The 23,281-nt window shown below is 50.5% G+C and overlaps 1 protein-coding gene across 1 annotated transcript; it reads right to left on the reverse strand.

Annotated features, from left to right (window-relative positions):
• Nucleotides 1-3,516: 3,516 nt before the first annotated feature.
• Nucleotides 3,517-4,041, reverse strand: LOC132503185 (immunoglobulin iota chain-like). Its single transcript, XM_060119602.1, has 2 exons — nt 3,996-4,041; nt 3,517-3,911 (listed from the first exon to the last, which is right to left on the reverse strand). Exons 1-2 carry the CDS (start codon nt 4,039-4,041, stop codon nt 3,517-3,519), a joined length of 441 nt encoding a protein of 146 aa, XP_059975585.1.
• Between the last annotated feature and the right edge of the window lie 19,240 nt (nt 4,042-23,281).

Raw genomic sequence — 23,281 nt, forward strand, 5'->3', positions numbered from 1 at the left:
ACTACCAGTATCACATGGAGGATTGGATCACATTGGATCTTGCCAATCCCATCACAACCACACCGGCCTCTGTGTGCACAGAGAGCCCTTGCATTTTCACTCTGTCTGACTGGCACGTTCCATCCCCCAAGACCCCTGGGCCTTCCTCAGATCCTCTCCTCTGAGCATCTGGAGGTCTAACTCAGGTCAGAACGTTCGGGCCTCTGGTCTTCAGTACCGCTGGTGACATGTCCAAGCCTGCTGGGTTCTGTGTTTCTGGGTCAGACTTGGGAGCAGCGTCAAACATTTCTGTGCACAGACCACAGCTCTCAGCATCCCTGCACCCCTGTTCTGTATCACAGTCAGGAACCCTGTTGTGATACTTGGGGGTCGGGGAGCTCTTTGGGTACCAGGCAGCAAATCCCAACAATCTGGGAACCCCACCCTCTCCAACATCTCTCGCCTCCATTAACAATTCAGAAAGTTTCCCAAATGTTCCATTCCCTGCACTGACCTTTTTCAATCTTTTCCTTCCACATCACTCCTGATTACTGGATATAATCACCGGATTTGCAAGTTTTCCCTTCTTAGGGAATCACAATGACCCCAGCTGTCTAATGGGGTTCCAGAATGCTGAGGTCTTTGGGACCCAAGAATTCATTCAGTCGTGCATTTGTTTATACATCCACTTACTCAACTCCATTATCAGTGCATATCAGACCCAGAAAATGAGATGAAGAGGTCCTTCTCACTGAGAATTTACGGATTAGTAGAGGAGAGAGACTTGCAAACTAAGTTCAGAGCTGCGCAGCAGGTGCTAAATATAGTTAGGAAAACACGATGTTCGCACATCGCAGGAAGTTAATAACTGCATAAAGAGGTCAAGGAAGTCTTGCCCAAGGAGTGACAGTGGAGATAACTGCGGACCCCAGAGGCGGTGCAGCCAGCTGGGGGTCATGGCAGAGGGACAGGAAGTCCACTGGCAAGTAGATGGCTTGGGCAGAGGTTTGGAGGCAACCGAGAGCATCAGCAGAAACAGATGGTGAGGGCAGTGCACAAGAAATGGGACTTGGGACAGAATCTGGGCCAGTCTCCAAAGGCTGTGTCACAACATGGAGTCTGAATTTTACCCCTTCAACCTGTACTGTCCTGTCGCAGCCAAGGCAACTGTGGACCACTCGGAATGTGACCGGTCCAAATTGAGATGAGCCCCGAATATAAATACACACTGGGTTTTGAAGATTTAGTATGAAAAAAGAGTTAACCAACTCATAACTAATTGTACATTGCATGTTTAAATGATAATATTTGAAATGCATTGGTTTAAATAAAATATGCTATTAAACATCATTTCATCTGTTTCTTTTTATCTTTTTTTAAAAAATGTAGCTACCAGAGAATTGGAAACGGCAGATGTGGCTTGCATCTGTACCTTTGAGGGTGGGAGACAATCGAGGCTAGAGCGGAGAAGCTGCACGGATCCAGCTGCAAGGCTGGATCTGGGAGTAATAAAGATGAGGAGTGGAGGATCCAAGCTGCAGCAGGATGATGGGCAGGAGGCCAGATTATGACCAGGTAAGAAATGACTCAGACTAAAGGAAAGGTTTAGACAAGGGGTAGGCCAGGCCTGGTGACTGATGAGGAAATGATACCACTGCTTTGTTGAGCGTGCGTTACAGTCAAGTGCAGGTTAAGCATTTTATAGAAATTAATTGGTGCTATTATTGTCCTCTTTACAAACAACACTGCAAATGTTGGCCTAGCGTCCAAATGACCCTTCTGAGGCTGACCAGAGCTAAGACTCATGCTCTGCCTGGCCCGAGGCCCGGGTCCAAGTTCCCATCCTCCAGGAATATGGTGGGGCAGGCGTGCTGGGATGATGGAGGAGCTGACCTGACTCCCTGCTCTCTGGGTTTCTTGTCGTGGCTTGGAATCCCAGAATCACAAAGGATGAAAGCAAGGGAAGAACAGGTTACAAGCGGGTGACAGAGTTCTTTGGGGACCACCTAGATGGCCTTTGGAAACCTGGGCCTGGAGGCCCCTGCCAGGAGACAAAGACTTCATGCAGGAAGAACTCAGTGCATTTCAGAGAGTGGAAGCCCAAAGGGTGCTGAGAACTGGCCGGAGCTGAGACCATTGTTTTACAGGCGACTCAGGCCACACATGGAAGGGCTGATATTGACATGAATGTACCCTTCGGGGTCTTTTCAGCCATGATAAATGGACATTCTCAGCCAAGTTTGGATCACAGGGGAGATGGTTTGCCTGGCACCTCTCTGAGTGGGAGGCATGTCCACACGTGGTGTGGACGTGGGTGTACAGGGTCCCTCCCTGCAGAGCACACACTGACTCACCACCCAGGGGCTCAGGGTGCAGATGTGGGCCAGGGTAGCAGGAACCCACTGTTCCCTCTTTACCCGACAAGCTCATCGGCAAGGCCACACACACACCTTGTATCCCTCCTGCCCCCGGGTCTTCCAAGGGTCCAGAGGGTTAGTACCATGGAGTCCTCAGGCAGGAGGAGTTGAGGGTGACCTTGATCACCCCACTGAGTGTGGTTTGGCTGAAACCTAGAGGCAGGAACTGGGTGTTTCTCTGGAACAGGGGTCAGCAAAGTATGGCCTGAGTGCCACATCCAGCCCAGCCCTGTCTGTTTCTGTAAATAAAGGTTAATAGGAAACAGCCATGCCCACATGTTCACGTATTGTCTGTGGATGCTTTTGAGCCATAAGGACAGAAATGAGTAGTTGCCACAAAGATCATATGGCCCAGAAAGCCAAAAATATTTACTACATGGCTCTTTACAGAAAATATTTGCCAGCCCTGCCGCTTTCCTGCACAGAAGAGGAAATGTCTTTCTCTCTCCTAGACCAGTGTTTCTCAGGTGGGGTGTTTTTGCCACCTTGGGGGCCTTTGGTGATGCCTGGAGACATTTTTGGTTGTCATAACGAGGGAAGGAGGGTGTTTGGTGGGTAGAGGCCAGGGATGCTGCTCGACATCCTGCAGTGCACAGGACAGCCCCCTACAACAAAGAGCCATCTGGCCCAGCGAAGGACCTAGACCACCCCTATCACTGGGCATGGCTCTCCTCCCCAGGGGCCCAATGAAGGCATTTTCTAAGCTGCTTACCCTGTGCACAATCAGGTGACAATAGGGGGTCCTGTCCCTTGCAGGGGCATCCCCCAAGATGCTATGGCAGCCCCCTGCCTCCCAGAACCCACAAGACCAGGGGCTCCGGCCAAGCAGACCAAGTGACTGGCCAGGTCTCCTGGGACCTTCACCCTGGTTGGGTCTTGGGTGCATCCCGCTCATTCTGACTGTTCGCAGAACATCTGGGGCCTCCTTGGAACAAATTCAGACCACCCAGCAAAACAACTTCCCAAGACACAAGCAGATTTAATTTCCGAATCCAGCCTCCAAAGGGGTTTCCAGGAGCTTCTCCTCGCCTGGGGCAGCCCAAGACCCCACCCTCCTCGCCACACAACCCTCCCTTTGGGGATGCGTGCCCTTCTGTCTTTGGTTCAAGGTAAGCGTGTCCTAGGGTGCCTGGGAGCCTGGAGCAGCAGGCTCCCTTTCTTCCCTCCTCTCTCTCTGCATCTCCAGCTCCTGCTCCATGCCCTGGACCCCCACGGCGCAGAAATACACAGCCTCATCCTCCGGCTGAAGATCAGAGATGCTCAAATACCCTATGTTCTTAGCCAGGTCTTTGGAGCCAGAGAAGCGAGGGGGGACCTTGGGGCCCTGGTTCTTGTCCGAGTGGGAGAAATATCTCAGCAGGAACCTTGGGGGGTGGCCGGACCTCTGCTGGTACCAGTAGATGCTGTGAACACCGACATCATGGTCACTGCTCAGCGTGCAGGCCAGGCGGATCGTGGTTCCAAGGGACGAGGACACGGATGGCGGCTGATTCAGCACCGGCTGAGGGCCACAAGCTGGGGACACAGGAGGACGTGGGTATCCAGGGCAAAGCAGGGTGAGGGAAGGGGCCGGGGGCCTTGAGCTCTGGGGGTTCTCACCTGTGCAGTGGGCCAGAAGCGCCAGCAGGACAGGGGTCCAGGACATGGTGCAGCCGAGCAGAGCTCTGCCTCCAGTGTGCACTGGGGCCCCAGGCCCTCATGGGGCTGAGCCAGCACCCTCCTCCGCCCTCCCAGGGGTGGGGCCTTGCACACCCAGTTCCCAGTGGCCATCCCAGACTTCTTGGGTTTGCATTGTCGGTTAGGGGGACGGCCCCGTGGTGGCCTTTGCGGCTCCTGCTTTGACCCCAAGGAAGCGTTTAGGGAGGAAGCACCTGCTTGGAGCTCGTGGGCCAGTGCCCAGGAGGCCAGGCTCGAGTCCCCGAGGCGGTGACCTCAACATCCCCCTGAAGAAGATGAGCCTCACAGAATAAGGTTCTTGTGCACATTTATGCGCCTGGTGAACCGGGAAGAGAGGACAGGTACTCAGGGTGGAAAATACCTGCTTGGCGCTGCAGAAAGTGTAAGGGGCCCTGGGGTGAGGGGGCCACTCTGTCCACTCCCATGTCCCTAGCATGCCCTCCACCCAAACCCAGCCCCTTTCCTCCTGGAGTAAAGCTTCCTGGAAGGGAGCATCTTGGGGGCCCCCATGTGGGGCCCAGGGCAGGTGGAGGTGGAGGTACAGTACCCTGACCCACTGCAGCCCTGCCCTGGGCCTCTGCCCCTCCTCCTCATGGTGGTCTCCCCAGGGATCGGGGGAGGAGGCATAAGTGAGCTCAGTGGTCCTGGGGGCCCACTTCTTGGCCAGACCTGCACCTGCACCCTCAGGTCCATAAATAAGATGCTGTGTGGGGAACAAGGGGTTGTATAGAAAAGAACTGGCTGCTCTTTGTCCCTGGCACCTGGAAGGGAGTCTGTCTAAATCCTTGGAATTTCCCGAGTGATAGAAGTGTCTTCGTTATTCATGGGGGACCCTGAGTTTATGCTAATGGATGATTCAGGATGGGGGCTGGCCATGAAGAAAGCCCCACTGTGTGATTCAAAGATTAGGGCTTTAGGCCATGAGATACCAGCACAACCCCCAGGGCGGGGAGGGCGGCCCGAGGCTGAGTCCAAGCACAGAGCCAGTGGTCCCAGGAATCGTCCTGAGTAATGAAACCCCAGTGGAAACTGTGGACACAGAGGTTCAGAGGAGCTTCCCAGGCTGGTGCATTGTGGGCATGCAGGAGGGCAAGGCATCCTGAGGACACAGCAGCCCCACATCTGGGACCCCCATCGCCCCTCATGCACCTCTTCATTTGACTGCTCCTGGTTTGTAGGCTTTACAACAAAACTGGAATCATAAGGATGGAGCTTTCTTGAGTTCTGTATTTCTACCAAGTCATTCAGCCTGACCCCCGCCCCGACCCCACCCAAATCTGTGGCCAATTGGTCAGAAATACAGGTGGCCTGGGACTATCTGAGCTTGCAATCTGAAATGAGCAGTGTTATTTTTTGGGGGGAGGGGACTGTGCCCTTAACTTGTGACCGTTGACCTAACTCCATGTAGCTGATGTCAGAATTGCATTGCAAAGGGCACTCAGCATCGTCTGCTCCCCATTCTCCAGCTCACTAAGCAGGCACTTTGGCCCAGTTATGGACTGGATTGTGTTCCCCCAAATCCATATGTTGAAGCCCTAACCCCCAATGTGACTCTATTTGAAGGTAGAGCCTTTAAGGGAGTAATTAAGGTTAAATGAAGTCATAAGGTTTGGGCCCTAATCCTATATGACTGGTGTCCTTATAAGAAGAGAAAAAGACACCAGAGCTCACTCTGTCTATCTCTCTGTCTGTCTGTCTACCTATTATCTAGCTACCTAACTATCCATCTATCATCTATTAATCTATTTGTATCTGTTATCTATCTATCTAATTTTTATTTTTTAACCTTACTTTACTTTTTAAAATATTTATCTATTTATTTGGTTGCCCCGGTCTTAGTTGTTGCATGTGGGATCTAGTTCCCTGATCAGGGATCAAACCAGGGCCCCCTACATTGGGAACGTGGAGTCCTAACCACTAGACCACCAGGGAATTCCCATATCTATCTATCTATCTATCTATCTATCTATCTATCTCTGCACATACACGAAAAGGCCACGTATGTGAGGACACAGCAAGAAGGCAGTCATCTACAAGCCAGGAAGAGTGGTCTCGCCAGAAACCCACCCTAAAGGCACCTTGATCTTGGACCTCTCGCCTTCAGACTGTGAGAAATGAATTTCTGTTGTGTTAAGCCGTGCAGTCGGTGCCACTTCGTTACGGAAGCCCCAACAGGCTAACACAGGCCCAACATTCTTTCCTATAATTCCACTCCTATATTTCTCCAGAGGCACTTAGGAGGCATCCATACGGACCCGGAAACAGAGGAAGCGCACAAACAGAAACCAAGACACTGAGGGAAGCAAAGTTTTCTCTGCATAAAGGGGCGTGAGCCCAAAATCCTGGGGGAAATCATTGTTTCCCCATCTGTTCAACAAATATCCACCCTGCTCCTGCTCTGCCAGGCACTGCAGATGCCACGGCAGATGTGAGGACAAGATCCTTGTCCTCACAGGGCCTACACTCTCTTGGAGAGTCAGGCTGGTGGACCTGTTGGAGAGGCAACGGCCCTGAAGGTGGCACTGTACTGCAGTCCCTGAGCCTGGGCCCGCGATGCCCCCCGTCATCCTGTAAACCCCTGCCCTTCTCCGGCCGCCATCTTGGCAGACTGCTGACAGATGCTCCACGTCCCCCAGAATCCTAACTGTTGAGGGAAAAGGAGTTGGTTTCTAGCATTCCCCAGAGATAAGGATTGAAAGGAAATGTTAGCTGGGCTCAAGGAACAGGTGAGACTGCATCTTACTTCTCATCAGCCAGTGGATCAGTCAGCATCTTGCAGGAAACAGGACACACCCATTGGAGGGTGTTAAGAGTTGAATTGTGTTCCCCCAAAATTCATGTAGAAGTTCTAACCCCCCCAGTATCCCAGAGTGTGACCTTCCTGTGGGATAGGATCTTCACTGAGGTAATTAAGTTAAAGTGAGGTCATTAGGGTGGGCCCTAATGCAACAAGACTGGAGTCCTTACAAGAAGGGGAAATTTGTGACTTCCCCTGCAGTCCAGTTGTTGGGACTCTGCGCTTTCACTGCCTAGGGTATGGGGTTCTTTTGGTTTTGTTTTGTTTGGTTTTGGTTTTTATTTCACTTACTTATTTTTGGCTGCGTTGGGTCCTCGCCACTGTGCATGGGCTCTCTCTAGTTGTGGCGAGCAGGGGCCACTCTTAGTTGCAGTGCGTGGGCTACTCATTGTGGTGTCTTCTCTTGTTGCGGAGCACGGGCTCTAGTCATGTGGGCTTCAGTAGCTGTGGCACGTGGGCTCAGTAGTTGTGGCACACAGGCCTAGTTGCTCCGAGGTATGTGGGATCTTTCTGGACCAGGGCTCGAACCTGTGTCCCCTGCATTGGCAGGCGGATTCTTAACCACTGCGCAACCAGGGAAGGCCAAGGGCCTGGGTTTGATCCCTGGTCGGGGAACTGAGATCCCACAAGTCGCACAGCTCGGCCAAAAACATAAATAAATAAAAAATAAAAAGAAGGGGAAATGTGGGCACAGAGACAGACACTCAGAGAGGGAGACCATCTGAAGTGACAGAGAGAGAAGACAGAGATCCCTTGAACAGATGCGTCCCTCACAGCCCTCAGAAGGAACCAACCCTGCCCACACCTTGATCCTGGACTTCCAGCCTCCAGAGCTTTGAGACAATAAATTTCTGTTGTTTAAGCCGCCCCGTCTGTGACAACTTGTTGCTGCTGCCCTAGCAAACGAATCCAGAGACTGTTCCAAGATGGCCCCACAAGGCCCCTTGCCATACAGGCTTGTCCTCTCACCAGAAGCTGGAGTCTATGTTTCCTCCCCTTGGCTCTGCACAGGGCTGTGACTATGGCTGAAGTGACCCATGCGAACTGGGTGGCCCTGAGCAGCTGGGTGCGCACTGGGGCTCCTGTCTCACAAACAAAGGATGGAGCAAACATGCCTCCGGCTCCCATGAGCCGCTACGCGGCCTCAAGCTGCTCTACATCCAATCTCCTGGTCCTCTCAGAACTAGCCTCCTTCCTTTGGTGCTAATTTCAATGTCACCTCCTCTGTAGTCTTACCTGACTGCCCCAGGTAAGCAGGCTCACCCCATCTTGCTCTCCTACACACTGCTTTCATTTGTCAAAGCGTTTATCCAGGTTTATCCGGGTGCATCACTCTTCTCCTGACCACAATCTGTGTGAGGACAAGGACCGTTTCTCTGTATTCATCACTGAATGTACAACCCTTAGGTAATACAGTTCCCCTATAGATTTACTATTGTGTAACAACGTGAATGAATGAATGAATGAATGGTGCTTCTCTCCTGGGGGTGACGGCCCACACAGCAGCTGGTGGGCACACAGGGGGTGGGCAGCAAGTGGCGCCCATGAGCAGCTCATGCTCTTCAGCCTCTCGCTCTGGGTGACCAGCTGGAAATTCTAACACAGCCAATTGTGTTCCTGAGCCCCACTGAATGCATGTCGCCCACATTGAGGCCCCAGGCCATTGAGAGGGGACCAGACTCACGACAGCTGCCCTGCCTCTAACTAGAACCACTAAAAATCTACGTTCTGCCCCTGCTGAAATCACACAGGACTATACCATCAACCAAACATCATCAAACATCTTCCTAAGAGTAGAAGTGACCCACAGCTGAGCCCCAAGAGTCTCAGGATGGAGGAAGTGGGGTTAGAAGGGCAGAGGGGTCCCCGTCTGACATGTGGGGGTAGGGAAGGGACGGGAGGAATGTTCTCTTAGTGTAAAATCATGGGGGGGCATGCTTTGTTTCACTTTTTTTTGGAAAAAGTACCAACTACTGTGCAAAGACCAGGTGGAGAGGAAACAGCAGGGGAAGGATTTTACAATAAATGGATTGACATTTGCATGGGTCTACATTTGTAAGCAGTCATTTTCCATCGTAAAATAAATAAAATGAGATAGTTTCTCATTTCAAATCAGTGAACAACGAATTATCAAAGTAAAAATAGGTGAGTGCTTCCTTTTTAAGATTTTTCCACTTTGCATTTTAAAAAATCATCATCAGAGATATTTTTGTTTGTTGTATGTTCTCACTGTAGATGAATAAACAAATTTCAGTAAGTTTCTGGTGGTTAGTTTAGTTTGGGGGCTTTTTTGGTATTTTGTTTCTGCATTGAGCCATATTTGCTCATTTACAGCTTCCCCTAACCTGTGTGGGCATTTGGGTGTGTGACTCTCAGCCCAGGGTGACCTTATTTGCTTTTTAACATGGTCATTCCAATATTTTGAAGGTACCAAGAAGAAAAACTTTTGAGTGTTTATCTTTTTTAAAACAATTACTTTTCTTCTTGAATGAATGAAATAATCAATCCCTCAAACATTTGAACTAAGCCCCCAAATCCAATCAGGCTTAGCTATGGGCAAAGAATATGAAAGTGCTGAAACTTTCTCTTCTTTTTAACAATTTACTTAATCAGATTAATCTAATTAAGGCATTTAACAGAGCTCTGGAAGGGAGAGATTCCCTCACTCCCTCGGGAGGGATGGAGGGCCAGACACACCAGAACTCCAAGCTGTGTGATGCCTGACCAGCTGAAGGTGGGATACCCCAAGTTTACTTAACATTCTGTTTTCCATAAGGAATTGAGCTGGCCAAATTCCTGTGCCCAAGATGCCATTTTCCCAGTATATAGTTACCAACGGGGATTCCCTTGGAATCTCCCTCTCTCTGAAGTCATTACTAAGAGTCAGATCAACTCTTCCTGTCTACCAACAATTGAGGGAGCAGAGTTCTGAGCTGAGGACCAAATCTCAGAGGCTGGAGACTGAAGGAGCCTGTGGCCATCCTGAGGCCCTGGCTCAACCCCACCCCACCCCCATTCATCCAGATGTTTGCCAAGCATCAGGTCCTGGAAGCTGAGGGATGAGTGAGGGAGATTGGTAGAGACTGGGGGATTTCTCTAACCCCTTTATAACATGGGATTTACAAACTCAGATGACGCTTAGAGCATTCAGGTGAGTCTGGGGCAGAAATTCTGCTCTGCACACTGATGTGGCTGGGCCCCTGGGGCTCCGCAGCCTGGGGAAGTATCCATATTGTTGGCCCCCCTATCCTGGGAAGCCCAGGGCACAGTTACAGGGTGCAATGCCCCAGGGGCCAGAGGAGCGGGAGATAACAGAATCACTTGGTTGCACTAAGCGAGCGGGGAGCAGGTTTCTGCCCCACTTGCCCATGGCCCTGGAGCTCTGTTGGTGCGCTGAGGCTGTGGTCACGTGTGCCACAGTAATAAGTAGCCTCGTCCTTGGGCTGGAGACTGGAGATGGTCAAGGAGGCCACGCTGTTGGACCTGGAGCCTTAGAAGCGGGGAGGGACCCCTGCGGGCTGACTGCTATCTGCGAAGACCACCAGCGTGGGGTCCCCGCCCAACACCTGCTGGAGCCACCTGGCATAGTTCCTGCCAAGGTTGTTGTTGCCCCCAGAGCACTGGATGGTGACCGTCTGTCGCAGAGTCCCCGAAATCGAGGCCGGCTGGGTCAGCACTGACTGCGACCAGGACCATGGAAGGAGAGAGACAGAAAGCAGTCACCGAGCTGAGAGCCGGCACTGAACCCAGGAGGAAGGCAGGAGAGGAGCCCACGTGCCCTGCCGGGCTGTGACCTGAGACCGCATCAGCCGGTCACCTGGGAAAAGGGTGAGGAGGGTGAGGGGGAGCAGAGTGGTCCAGGCCATGGTGGAGGGGCCCACAGAGCTCCAGTTCTGAGACCACAGCGGAGGCTGGGTTCCCGGGTCCCTCTAATACCTGCTGACACCTTCGTGGGGGCAGAGATGCAGGAGGATGCTGCTTCCTGATTGACCCCCTGCCGGCCCAGGGCCCTGCTCTGGGCATTGACTGCATGGGGTTGGGGAGTGCTGGCCTCCTGTAGCCGCCTCTCTGGGGAGGAGGGGCGCCTGGTCCCATCGGGACCCCGCGGGTCCTGGCAGAGCACGGCTGCGGTCAGTCACACCCGGGTGAAGGCCCTGTTGGCGCAACTACCTTAGAGTCCCCTTGGGGGTTCGCTGTTGGGAGGTCTCCACCAGCTGTCCCTTTCGGACAGCTCCACGGCGCCCCCTGCCGGCTGCAGATGCGCGAGCCCCAGCACAGGGCTGAACTTGGGGGCGATAAAATCCATATCGTTATTACAGCTGACCTCTAAAATTCATCATTTCCTTCATTTGTGAATACAGGCAAAAAACCTCCACAGTACTGGCCATACCTGTTTGTCACCAACAGAAATAGCAGCTCTTTTCAGATCACCAACCTCCAAATACAGTTTACACTTATCACTGCATCCAAATTCTGGTAGCTATTAGATCAAACCTGCTGCTACACTATCATAGATTTGTTAATTCTACCATCGTGATGAGTGTGCTTCAGGACAATTGGCTTTGTTTGTAATCCTGTGCATTTGTCAGTATTCTCCAGACAAAGACATCCAGGACACACCTGCAGGCAAGTGAGGTTGGGTTTCTGGATTCACTGCACTGTGGGAGCCGTGGGGTGTCTCTGTAGGAGGGTGTTAGGAAAGAATTATTAGGGGATTTGGACTTGTGTTAGGGAATTTCAGGGAAGGTACAAGGAAGCGAGGCTTTGCTGGTGGTTGGATGCTGTCAGGAAGCCGGGTGATCCTATCACTGGGTACTGTCCTCCTTCTAACCCCAGAGGAGGGAGCCCAGAGGAGGAAGCCCAGAGGGGGGCCGAAGCTGTAGCTGGGAGAAAAGTAGCACTCACTCACAAGAGCCAGCATGGGGGGATGTTTGGTCATTTTGTGGTTTGAACAATGCTCATGTTTTCCTGTGTTCATATACGACTGTGGAGTGGTCTTATTTTGTCTTGATCCAGCAGGGTCCCAGACTGGCCTTGTCTGAGGCTGGCTTTCTGTGAAATTATGCATGTTCAGAGGAGCTGTAGGGGCCAGGCCAGCTCCCGGCAACCCAAGACCTGGCTGCTCAGACTGGCTGGCTCCCAGCTGTCAAACGCCATCTTCCCTCTCTCACATACATATCTTAAGAAAATGATAGTGGTTTTATGAGTATTTTTTTAACATGCATCAGTCTAATTGTTCTGCAGTGCCCAAACTATTCCTCACTTTCTTTTGCTTTATAACATGTGTGGAGATCTCTGTGTTTACAGCTGCATACTACTCCATCACCTGCATGACACAATTTGCTTATTAATTCCTGACTGTCTTGGTTTCCAAACTTGGTTGCCATTAGAATCACCTGGGTGCCTGGGTCTCACCCATATCTATGAAACCATAACATTGGGGGCAGAGCGTCAGAGCCAGGAATCAGTGCTTTTTTAAAGATCCCAGGTGGTTCCAATATGCTGCCAAGTTTGGAAACCCCTGCTCTTTGCAATAGTTCTGGAAATCTTGCTGCTTGTTAGAATCACCTGTGGGGCTCTTTCTGTTGTCCAAGAAGTGGAACATTGTTTTGTGTTCTATTTCTTTATCTGGGTGTTAGTCACCCAAGAGTGTTTGCCTTGTGAAAACTCATCAAGCTGAATGCTTGTGGTTTGTGCACTTCTCTGTACATTAAACCTTCTCTGTCCCCTCTGAAGATGTCAGCACAACACACGCTACACCTGAAGACTTTTTTTTAAAAATTCTATTTTATTTATTTTTTTATATAGCAGGTTCTTATTAGTTATCCATTTTACATGTATTAGCGTATATATGTCAATCCCAATCTCCCAATTCATCACACCACCACCACCATCCCACCACCACCACCATCCCACCACTTTCCCCCCTTGGTATCCATACATTTGTTCTCTACATCTGTGTCTCTATTTCTGCCCCGCAAACCCGTTCATCTGTACCATTTTTCTAGGTTCCACATATATACACCTGAAGACTTCTGACACTGTATTTTCTTCAGTGTAGGGGAGGGGATTGGAGTTCTGGGCAAGAACCATGGTCAGAGGAGGGTGCAGTTAGCCTCATGCTACAAATTCGGAGGTCACCACAGGCTGCTTCCTGCAGTCCATGGAAGTTTCATCTCTTCTGCAGAGAGTAGGAGGATAGTACTCAGAAAGTGTCCCTCTGTATCTTCACCCAAGATGTTTCTTGCACCTTAAAGTCTAAACATTTACTATTTCTGTGGCCTGACATGCTACGGTTGGCACTCTGTTGAGCTCCGTGGGAAAAGGGATGTTAACTTTGAAATAGAGTGATTCAGGATCTCTGAGGCCAGCAAGAAACCAAAATGAAACCCAGAGTTGCCTGGGCACATATCTGCAAAAGATAAAAACTCTAATTTCAAGAGATACATGCAACCCAGTGTTCATAGTAGCAGTATTTACAATATCCAAGACATGGAAGCAACCTAAATGTTCATCGACAGATGAAGGGATAAATAAGATGTGATACACACACACACACACAAATATTACTCAGCCATAAAAAAGAATGAAATAGAGGCACAAGAGAGAGGGGTCCCTGCCACAGCTGCCAGTGCAGGAGTGGGGGCCCTGGTCCGGAGACCCAGATCCAATGAGTAGCCTGATCCTAGACCCTGAGAAGAGGGAGGAACATTCCTGAGACCTCACAGATGTGTGAATGGGGTGGCGGTACCCCACTGCCTTTTCACCCTTGCTCAGGATAGGGGAGGGGTTTTCATGTCAATCATCTTCCTGATCCTTGACTGCAGTCCTGCCTCAGGCCCAGGCCTGGGAACCCTGAAACCCAAGGCCCACAGCCACCTTCGTGCCCGCGCTGCGAAGGCCACCGCTGGGGAGAGTGGGTAAAGGGAAAACCCCCGCTCACGTTCCGTGGCGAGGCGCGCCCCGCCCTGCCGCCCACGTGATCTCCCCTGAGAGCAGCAGGCCCCGCCCATCTGCCGCGCGCAAGGCGAGGGGCTTTTCTCGTGCACGTGAATCACTGAGCTCTTCACGCCCGGCCTCGTATGTGAAGCACGGAGAGTCGTGCAGTCGCGCGGGCCTCAGGAGGCCTTGGGCTGCTCCGGTCAGGGCCTGTCCTCCTTCCCCGAGGTTTCTTCCCTCAGCTGCCCCGCGGGGTTTGGGGGCGTTCAGGCCTGAGGCCTGGCGCGGCCGAGGCCTCACAGCGTGGCCCCGGCTTGCTGTGCCCCCGGTCGGCCCTGACTGGGGCCCAGAGAGGTTCTGAAAGGAAAGCTGGAAGCGCGGCGTGGGTGAGTGAGGACTCCGGGCGGCTAGACCTCGTCGAGCTCAGGCACGGGCCGTCGTTACGCCCTTGCGCGCCCACCCTCCTCAGGCCGCGGACGGTGCTGGGGACGCCGTCGGCTGGGCTGCAGCAAAGGCTCGAGGAGACGCAGGCAGGCTCTCCGGGGCAGCCGGGGAGCGCGGGCCGGGGCCGGACCCCGGAGCAGCAGGTCTGAAGGCGGTGGACTCCCCCCGCCCGCCTGGGCCCCGAATAATCTGAAATCCGCGTTCTCCGTCGGGCTCCGAGGCCCCACTCAGAGCTGGGCGCCCTTCCTTGAACGCCCTGCCGAGGCTGCTCGCCTTCCTCGCGCTCCCGCAGTTGCCCTCCAGGCCTCTGACTGGGCTTATCCCGGCAGCGCCGGCAGCGCGCGGTGGCTGTGCTCAGGCTGGGGGTGGGGGAGGCATCGCGCCCCGAAGATGCTGCCGGGCCTGGCCAGGAGTTGCCCGTGGGGGGGCGTGGGGGCTGCGGTATGAGGGTGCTCCGTGAAGGGGCCCAGACGTTGAGATTGGGGGGTGGATTTGCTGATTTGTGGGCATCCTTCAGAGGTAGAATGTTGAACATCCTGTCAGGGACCTAAACAAGTATAAGTGAACTTGCTACAAGGATGGCTTCTGGAAGTGTGCAAAGAGCAACAGCCAGTGCTAAGTGAGGTGGAAACTCCAGGATTGTTGGGACAGGTGGCAGCGGAAGGGGAAGGGGCTCACGGGAGTTGGCAGGCTGGCAAAGACACACTTTCTGCGTAACATCAGAAAAACCAACCAAATGGTTATGCTGCACGGGAAGCCCCAGCAAACACACCAGTTACCAAGGCCCTCGGAATATGCCGATGACAGGGCCAGCAGCCTCACTTGACAGCTCGGTGATGGTGCTCCTCTGTAGGCCAGGGCTGACAGACGCAAAGAGCGGCTGTTACAGGATTAGACTCACTAATAAAAATGGGGATGATAGGACCCTGAAGCAGTTGGGGTCAGGTGATGGCATTTCACATCAGAAGCTGGGTGGACTCAGTTACTGTAATGAGCCATATGGTTGGAGTGGCAGCCAAGGCACCTGACCCACAAAGGGTTATGGACATGGTTTAAAGAGCACAGCGTCCTGTGCATCAGAACGAAGAGTAGGCCCCGCTCACAGCAACTAGAGAAAGCCCGCACGCAGCAACAAAGACCCAACGCAGCCAAAATAAAAAAATAGAATAGTGTCCTTAAGTGCAAGATATCAATAGAAGGACCGCCACCAAGAGTAATACTCTTACTATCAGAAGAAATCAAGGATGGATGATCGGCTGAGGGCAGTCAGCCCAACAAAAAGGCATACTCCCTTGCCAAGTTCCTAGATCTGAGTCAGTTTTCAGGCCTGAAACCCTTTGGTTGAAGGAAGGGACTCTAATAATTTCCTCAAAGGAATCTACATACATTTATTCAGCGTATTAGTTACCTGTTTCTGTACAAGAAATTACCCCAAAACTCAGCAGTGCAGTTTGCTATTATCTCGTACGGTTTCCAAAAGTCAAGAATTTGGTTTCAGCTTAGCTGGGTGGTGCTGGCTCACAGTTTCTCATAAGGATGAAGTCAAGATGTCGTCCGGGGGCTTCCCTGGTGGCGCAGTGGTTGGGAGTCCGCCTGCCGATGCAGGGGATACGGGTTCGTGCCCCGGTCTGGGAGGATCCCACATGCCGCGGAGAGGCTGGGCCCGTGAGCCATGGCCGCTGGGCCTGTGCGTCCGGAGCCTGTGCTCTGCAATGGGGGAGGCCACAACGGTGAGAGGCCCACGTACAGCAAAAAAAAAAAAAAAAAAAAAAAAAGATGTCGTCCGGGGCTGGAGTGTACGCTTCCAAGGTAGCTACTCTCATGCCTGGCAAGTTTTTGACAAGAAGCTTCAGTTGTTTGCCACATGGACCTTTCCATAGGGCTGCTTGGGTGTCTCCATGACACCAAAGGAAATGATCCAAGAGAGAACAAAGTGGAAGTCACAGTATCTTTTCTGACCTAACTTTGGAAGTCACACCCTGTAATTTCCACCACATCCTATTGGTTAGCACAGACCTGGCTTATTCATTGTGGCAGGGGACTTCACAGAGCATGAATACCAGGAGGCAAGAATCATTGCAGCCATTTTGGAGGCTGGCTACCACACTCGGGTAAGTGTAAATAAGGGGAATTGGAATATACAAGCAATTTGAGGATTGGACCAGGGAAAGGGGAATATACAAACAATTTGAATATTGCTGGACATAGTGTCAGAGTTGACGCTGATATCTGGAGATCCAAAACATCATTGTGGCCCACTGTTAGAATGAAGAGCCAGGTAATAAATAGAATCCTGGCCGAGATCAGCTCACAATGGGTATACTGTGTCATTACCCAGTTTGCAAATATGTAATTGGAATAGAACATTTGGAAGTTGATGCTATACTCACATTGGGTCTTTCATCTGTGGGGTAAGAACTATTGTGATGGGGAAGGCCAAATGGAGGCCTCTGTAATTGTTCCCACTCCTGGTCAAGATAGTAAATAAAAAGCAGTACCACATCCTAAGAGGAATGATGGAAAATTGTGCCACTCTTAGGATGTAAAGGACTCATGGGCGGTGGTCCTTGTCATAGTTCCATATAATTCACCAATCTGTCCTTGCAGAAACCAGATTCATCCTGGAGGTTGGCTGAGACTTCTATAAACGTACCCAACTAGAAGCCCCAGTTGAACTGATGTGCCAGATGTGCTCCCTTTCCTTGAGCTCCCTTTCCTTTAGTTAGAAGCATTGTTATAGGAAGTTGTTTATTCTTTGCATCATCAAACAAATCTTGCAGTGGTTATAGGCATGTTGTTATCCTTTGAAAGACACGGAGACTTCATTCCATCGAAGGACACTGCTCGAGGATCGTATTCACTTGTGCCCGTTGGAAAAACTGCAGCAAATTTTCCACGTGTCCAAGGTGATGGCTCTGCCTCCTCTAATCTTCTGCATCATCATCATCTATGTGGGATTTTAGCAGATCTTCGCGTTCCTTGTTGGTAAGGGTTTCTCTGTGCTCTTCCACATGTTCCTCAACATTGTCCTTGATCATGTCAGAGAAGCCTCCCCTACCAACTTCCCTTGCACCATTCAAGATATGCTTGACTTCTGTATCAGTAATGGGGAATCCCCTGAGATGGTTGATTTACCTTTCTCCATCATGGATCGCAACATGCATTGGCTGTCTTGGCCTTCAAGACGTCTGCAGCCTCTGCAGTAAGCACAGTTGTGGAGCTCTTCCATAAATCCATGATGCTGCAGGACTTTCCTGGTGGTCCAGTGGGTAAGACTCTACTCCCAACGCAGAGCTCCCAATGTTATATCTTCTTCTTGGATTGATCCTTTGATCATTATGTAGTGTCCCTCATCTCTCTTTAACAGTCTTTATTTTAAAGTCTATTTTATCTGATATGAGTATTGCTACTCCAGCTTTCTTTTGATTTCCATTTGCATGGAATATCTTTTTCCATCCCTTCACTTTCAGTCTGTATGTGTCCCTAGGTCTGAAGTGTGTCTCTTGTAGACAGCATATATATGGGTCTTGTTTTTGTATCCATTCAGCCAGTCTGTGTCTTTTGGCTGGGGCATTTAATCCATTTACATTCAAGGTTATTATCAATATGTATGTTCCTATTACCATTTTCTTTCTTGTTTTGGGTTTGTTTTTGTGGGTCTTCTTCTTTTGTGTTTCCTGCTTAGAGAAATTGCTTTAGCATTTGTTGTAAAGCTGGTTTGGTGGTGCTGAACTCTCTTAGCTTTTGTTTGTCTGAAAAGCTTTTGATTTCTCCATCGAATGTGAATGAGATCCTTGCTGTCTAGAGTAATCTTGGTTGTAGATTTTTCTCTTTCATCACTTTAAGTATATCCTGCCACTCCCTTCTGGCCTGCAGAGTTTCCACTGAAAAATAAGCTGATAACTTTATGGGGATTCCTTTGTATGTTAATTTTTGTTTTTCCTTTGCTGCTTTTAATATGTTTTCTTTGAATTTAATTTTTGTTAGTTTGATTAATATGTATCTTGGTGTGTTTTTCCTAGGGTTTATCCTGTATGGGACTCTCTCTGCTTCCTAGACTTGGGTGATTACTTCCTTTCCCATGTTAGGGAAGTTTTCAACTATAATCTCTTTAAATATTTTTTCAGACCCTTTCTTTTTCTCTTCTTCTCCTGGGACCCCTATAATTCGAATGTTGGTGCGTTTAGTTTTGTCCCAGAGGTCTCTGAGATTGTCTTCAATTCTTTTCATTCTCTTTTCTTTATTCTGCTCCTCAGCAGTCATTTCCACCATTTTGTTTTCCAGCTCACTTATTTGTTCTTCTGCCTCAGTTATTCTGTTATTGATTCCTTCTCGTGTATTTTTCAGTTCAGTTATTGTGTTGTTCATCTTTGTTTGTTCTTTAGTTCTTCTAGATCTTTGTTAAACATTTCTTGTATTTTCTGAATCTGTGCTTCCATTCTATTTCCGAGATTCTGGATCATCTTTACTGTCATTACTCTGAATTCTTTTTCAGGTAGATTGCCTATTTCCTCTTCATTTATTTGGTCTTGTAGGTTTTTACCTTGTGACATATTTTTTTGCCATATCACTTTTTTTTTTTAATGAGCGGGATTGTGTTCCTGCTTTACTGGTTGTTTGGCCTGATGCTTCCAACACTGGAGTTTGTAGGCTAATGGGTAGAGCTGGGTCTTGGTGGTGAGAGGAGGACCTCCATGAGACCTCACTCCAATGAATAGTCCCTGGGGTCCGAGGTTCTCTGTTAGTCCAGTGGTTTGGACTCAGGGCTCCCACCGCAGGAGCTTTGGCCCAACCCCAGGCTCAGGAACCAAGATCCCGAAAGCCGCGTGGGGTGGCAAAAAAACAAAACAAAACAAAACAAAGTAAAAAAATAAGACTGGGAAACTAACAGATATGTTAAAAAGAACGTAAAAATAAAAATAGAGGTGAATCAACAACCGGAAGGTACATCAGTACCACAATAGTAAAAAAGAGGAGGAGGGAAAAGAAAAAAAAAAAAGAAAGGGGGGGAAAGGCCTTGGCTGTGGAGGGCGGGGCCTAAGCAAGGGCGAGGTTTGGGTGGTTGGCAGGGCCAATACTCAGGACCCACAGGGCTGGAAAAGGCCCTGGGAGCTGTGGGGGGTGGGGCTTAGCCTCAAGGAACAGAAGGGGCCCAGGCGTGCCTCCCAACCCTGGTCTCAGAGGGCAGAGGGCCTCACCTGGGAGCCCAGCAGGCTTCCTGGACTCGAGTGGGAGGGACAAACGCCCTCCTCTACTCTCCTGCTCCTCTGGTCTGGGGTCTGGGAGGGCCCCTCCTGATCTCCCTGGCCTCAGGGGCGCTGATCCTGCCTGGCCTTCACTTCTCCTCCCCCCTCAGCCCCCTTACGTCCTACTGGTTCACTCTGGGGTTCTTCCCGTCTCCTTGGGCGTCAGGGTCCCCCACCAGCAACCAGCAGGTGCCCTAGTTGTGGGGAGACGCTAACTCCGCATCTTCCCATACTGCCATCTTGACTCTGCCTTCCCTTTATTTCTGATAAAATAATTTGTCTCTCTGTTCTTTTGGGTGTGGAATCCGTGTCCTCCCCTCCCCCACCCCCTGCATCACCAGGGAGCCTGAGATATTGGCAGATAGGAAACCTGGGGGCTGGTTGATCAGGCCCCAGGGACAGCCCCACCAGGCCCCTGCTGCCCCAGGGCATGGGCCTGGACTCTGCCACTGTTCTGCCCCAGGCCCATGCCACCCCATAGAATAACACCCAGTGACATCCTCAGACGGAAATGGACAGTTGGGTTGGAAATGGGAAAAGATGGAGAACAACCCAGTCCAGGGGAGGGTGAGACTTAAAGGAATAACATTAATAAATTTACACCCATAAAATTGACCACAAAGATGAAATAGACAAATTCCTTGGAAATCAGTTTCCCAAAAGTAACAGAAGAATACATAGTAAATCTAAAATGTCCTATATCTGCTAAAGAAACAGAATCTCTGGGACTTCCCTGGTGGCGCAGTGGTTAAGAATCTGCCTGCCAATGCAGGGGACAGGGGTTCCAGCCCTGGTCTGGGAAGATCCCGCATGCTGCGGCGGAACTAAGTTCATGGACCACAACTACTGAGCCTGTGCTCTAGAGCCTGCTAGCCACAACTACTGAGCCCGTGTACCACAACTACTGAAGCCTGCGCGCCTAGAGCCTGTGCTCCACAACAAGAGAAGTCACCGCAATGAGAAGCCCATGCATCACAACAAAGATTAGCCCCCCGCCCGCCGCAACTAGGGAAAGCACGCGTGCAGCAACGAAGATGCAATGCAGCCAAAAATAAGTAAGTAAATAAACGAAAAATATTTTTTTAAAAAAGAAATAGAATCTCTAAATTTTTCAGTTTTCCCCCCAAGAAAACCCCATGTCTAGATGGCTTCCCTGTGAATTTCCCTAAGCATTTAAAGCCCTAGCACTAGCCCTACTGAGGCCCCACTGCTAGAGGTGAGCAGCCCGGCTCACCTGCCCCCCCAGTGAAGAGGGGAGGTCCTCTCTGTGCAGATCAGCTCCCCTCCTTAGCGCCGGGCCCACCCTCCCTGCGTTCTGTCAAGATGGCCCCGCGAAGGGTGACCTGGGAAGGCACTGGAAGGCGGCCTTGGGCTCCTGGGGCACTGAGCACCGGGAGGCAGGAGTTGGTGCCCCTGTGCAACAGCCTCCACGTCTCTCAGGGACGTGCCCACAGCGCCCCCTGATGCTTACGAAAAGGTATTACAGGCACTGCCTGCTGACTCCAGCCTTCCCTGACCCTGAAAACACACACACACACACACACACACACACACACACACACACACACACACACACACACACACACACACACACACACACACACACACACACACACACACACACACACACACACACACACACACACACACACACACACACACACACACACACACACACACACACACACACACACCCTTAACAGCGTTTAGGAGAGACTACCTATTAGAATCCTTGTCGGAGGGATAAATTAGGAGTTTGGGATTAACATATATACACTACTATATATAAAATAGATAAATGACAAGGACCTACTGCATAGCACAGGGAACTATATTCAGTATCTTGTAATAACCTAAAATGGAAAAGAATCTGAAAAAATATATATAGGTCCAGCCAAACTGACTTCCAAGTATAAAAGTCACAGTGGTTTATGGTATAACAATATACCATAGTTAGCCACAGAGGCAGACATGCATGTGGAGCTGACATAAGTAAGATGTGAGCACAAGAAACAGGAAAATGCCTTCTGGGATTCAGCTGCCTAGTTTTGAAACTTGGCTCTGTCATTTACACCTGTGTGACCTGTTTCCTCATAAAATCAAGATAATAACAATATCTAGTCCCTAATGTTGCAACGAGAATCAAATGCGTTAAAAATAGAGATGTGCCTAGAACAGAGTAAGCATGGGGTGGTGTTGACTTTTTTTTTTTTTTGACTGCGCTGTGATCTTAGTTCCCCCACCAGGGATCGAACCTGCGCCGCCCACATTGGAAGCACAGAGTCTTAACTACTGGACTGCCAGGGAAGTCCTGGTGTAGACTATTAACAGAACTATGAAGATCATGGCCCAGCCTGTGTCCAATCGGAGAGAAGAGAGACCCAGGAGCTCTCAGCCATATCATCCACCACACCCAGCACCCATGCATAAGTGAGGAGGGTCTAAGGGTCCCTCTGACTCTGAGTCATTTGTCCATGTAAAGGTCACCAGGACAGCCTGACGGCAGCTCCTTGGGAGGTCTGTGGGGAGGACTCAGCTGCAGGGCTGCCCAGGCACAGAGCACAGGCCAGCTGCAGTTTCTCAGAGCTGATGGAGACCCCCAGGCTTCCAGAGCCAACCACTCAGGGCCCCCTGTGGGTCCAGGCCTCAAGTCCTTCCCCTTGCTCTGCAGAATGAACCCCTGAGCTGGGTTAAATTATGGAGCTCTGGTTTTGCCTTTCTGCCAACTGGTGGCACCCGGGATCCAACATTAGCCCTGGACTCCTTAAGTGGGGGCTGTGTGGAGACAGACTGTAAGGTGGCAGGGTCGGGGCCAGGAGAGAGGTGGATCAGGATGGTGGCAGCCAAGGCAGGGATGATTGATAGGATCTCAAATATATTTTGAACATAGTGATAGATAAGGGGTGAGAAAAATAGAGGAATCCAGGATGCCTGCAGGCACTGGGCTTGAGCAACCGGGACGATGGGGTTGCCATTTTGGAGATAGAGAACCTGCCAAGGAGTGGGTTTGTACCAGGAGTTCTGTTTTGAAAGTGAAATCTCAATTTTTGAGACTCAATTTTTTGGCATTTCTCAATCTTAATTTGTAGAATTTTTCTTTTTCCAGACTATAAGGTCTAGTCTTCCAATAAAGGCAAGTTGGGGGAAATGTCTAAGGTAGCAAAGGAATTGTGTGCACGCTATTATTTAAAAGATATTAAAATAAAGCCACGAGGGCTTCCCTGGTGGTGCAGTGGTTGGGGGTCCGCCTGCCGATGCAGGGGACACGGGTTCGTGCCCCGGTCCGGGAAGATCCCACATGCCGCGGAGCGGCTGGGCCCATGAGCCATGGCCGCTGAGCCTGCGCATCAGAGCCTGTGCTCCGCAATGGGAGAGGCTACAGCGGTGAGAGGCCCGCATACCGCAAAAAACAAAAAATAAATAAAATAAAATAAAGCCACGAAAATTACTTTAAACCTTCCACAAACCTATTGCTATAGCACAAAAAATTACTTTTATTTTCCAATTCATCTTCCAGATATGTTTTACATAGTTCATTCACTCATTCCACAAATGTTTATAGCATTGAAAGAAGCCTGCTATACACACATCTGTAGTTTTTAGTTTAATTATTAGCAGTATATATGTTTTCATGCTTAACATCCAGTTTTCATCTTTGTAGGTAATTATTATTGCCTCCCCGCGGCGAGGAAGAACGGGGTGGAGGGCTTGGGGACCCCGGCCAGGGTGGGGTTTGGGGACCTCTGGGGACCCAGGCGGGGAGGGGTCGGGTGGGGTTTGGG

The sequence above is a fragment of the Mesoplodon densirostris genome, chromosome 15, assembly GCF_025265405.1.
Source record: "Mesoplodon densirostris isolate mMesDen1 chromosome 15, mMesDen1 primary haplotype, whole genome shotgun sequence".
Taxonomy (NCBI): Eukaryota; Metazoa; Chordata; class Mammalia; order Artiodactyla; family Ziphiidae; genus Mesoplodon; species Mesoplodon densirostris.

Coding starts and splice junctions, on each gene's coding strand:
- LOC132503185 (XM_060119602.1), bottom strand. CDS start 4,041: ATGTCCTGGACCCCTGTCCTGCTGGCGCTTCTGGCCCACTGCACAG. Junction 3,912..3,995: donor GCTTCTGGCCCACTGCACAG/GTGAGAACCCCC, acceptor CTGTGTCCCCAG/CTTGTGGCCCTCAGCCGGTG.